Below are 1,699 nucleotides of genomic sequence, written 5' to 3'. Positions count from 1 at the left end.
TTGTCTACCTTCGTTTCTTCTGTAATATAATTTTCGCATTAATTTAACGTTTACATGTACGTAAATACGTTATAAATATTTAACTGTATGGGATATACAGGGTGAAAAAAAGGAGTTTATGACTTTTAGGATAGATAGTATTTACCAAATTATGAAAAAAATCGTAATAAACATGGGTCGAAAAATTAATAGTTTCCAAGCTATGAAGAATTTTTTGTTCCGGTTGAACCGAGTAACTCTCGTTTCAGGAGCTATGAAAACATTTTAACTCTTTTTTGTTTTATCCTGATAATAAGTAATTCTGCAAACCAAATTTATATTTAAATAGAATTTGCATCTGCGCATGCGTAGCACTCGAATGAACTTTTTATCATGCTTCGATCAGAGTAGTAGCGATATTTGTAAACGTCAATCTACTCTGTGTTGTTTTGTATTATCTGTTTTCGTATAATTTCAATATAAAATAGTATCTAATTATAAAAGAAAGACATGGAGAATCGAAGTCCAACCATGAGTATAAAATTAAAAAATAGGAACAGTGTTAATAAACTTAGACACAGTTCTCCGAAATTGCAAGAGGTCTTGCGAGAGGTTAGGCATCTTATATTCTCGGATTTGTAATTCTGTAAATTTAAGATTAATAAAATTCATATGTAACCCAATATAATGCTTTGTCAATTGCGTCGTATTCCAACAAAAATTTATCAGTGCAATAAAATTTAATTTTAGAGATGTCGAGAAAGAATGAGAGAGAAACGTGGACAATTATTTAATAAAGGTAGATTTGGTTTGGAAAGTAATTCGAAAGATGTACAAGATACGTTAACTGAAATCGTACGTAAAGAATTTAATAATCTCGTAACTAGAGATCTTGATCCAGCTTTTTTTAACAATGCATCGTTTCTTAATGAATTGCTTAATCAAGAAGAAGAATTAGAAAATGAAATACTCAGTGAAGAAGGTGAAATTAATAGTTTTAATTGTTATTCTATATAGCAAATTGTAATGTTTATCTATTATTTATAGAACAGTGGATATTACAAGAATATGAAAAAATGACACAAGAAGAAATTGAAATATTAGCTCTCACTGCAGACGAACAAGACAAAGAAGTTATTTGTCCTATATGTCAGAGATCTAATTTAACACAAAAACAAAATAATGTAACTTGTATATCTTGTGATTTTGTATTGAATAACTGTATCAGTGTAAAGGAAGTAGGATGTTGTATCGATAACTGTGTGAATAACCATTCTGCGCAATGTAGAAAAACTCCTAGCTTTTTTCCTCTGTCTGAGAACAACAAGATATCCTTGTATCTAGTTTGTGACGAATGTTCTACGTGGGCATCAATAATATAAGTTTTGATTGTCCCTTTAATTATCAAAAGATTTTAATAATAATACAATCACTGAAAAGAATTGTATTTTTTTATACAATCAATGTCCAATTTAAGTTTTTAGTAATAATCCCTTAATACATAATACATTTGATGGACATTTGAATGAAACTTAATGCTGGATATCGGACTAATATCCAAGAAGGAATTCAGATAATAAAATCCTTATTTTTAAATAAAATGTTAGAAATAAAAAAAACATGAATAAAAAATTAATAATATTTAATGTTAAGCTCATAGGAGAGAGAAAAAGTAAAATTTAATTTCATTTAAGGTAATTATCAGAATAACAATACATGG

The 1,699-nt window shown here is 28.0% G+C and overlaps 1 protein-coding gene across 1 annotated transcript; it reads left to right on the top strand.

Moving 5' to 3' along the window:
* The first annotated feature begins 369 nt into the window (after nt 1-369).
* On the top strand, nt 370-1,598 carry LOC132905585 (RPA-interacting protein). Its single transcript, XM_060957062.1, has 3 exons — nt 370-591; nt 730-961; nt 1,027-1,598. The coding sequence occupies exons 1-3, from the start codon at nt 490-492 to the stop codon at nt 1,359-1,361; spliced, it is 669 nt and encodes a 222-aa protein (XP_060813045.1). The 5' UTR covers nt 370-489; the 3' UTR covers nt 1,362-1,598.
* Nucleotides 1,599-1,699: the final 101 nt, after the last annotated feature.

The sequence above is a fragment of the Bombus pascuorum genome, chromosome 3, assembly GCF_905332965.1.
Source record: "Bombus pascuorum chromosome 3, iyBomPasc1.1, whole genome shotgun sequence".
NCBI classification, from domain to species: Eukaryota; Metazoa; Arthropoda; class Insecta; order Hymenoptera; family Apidae; genus Bombus; species Bombus pascuorum.
The sequence above is the reverse complement of the archived record's forward strand: the minus strand, read 5'-3'. Positions and strand labels throughout refer to the sequence as shown.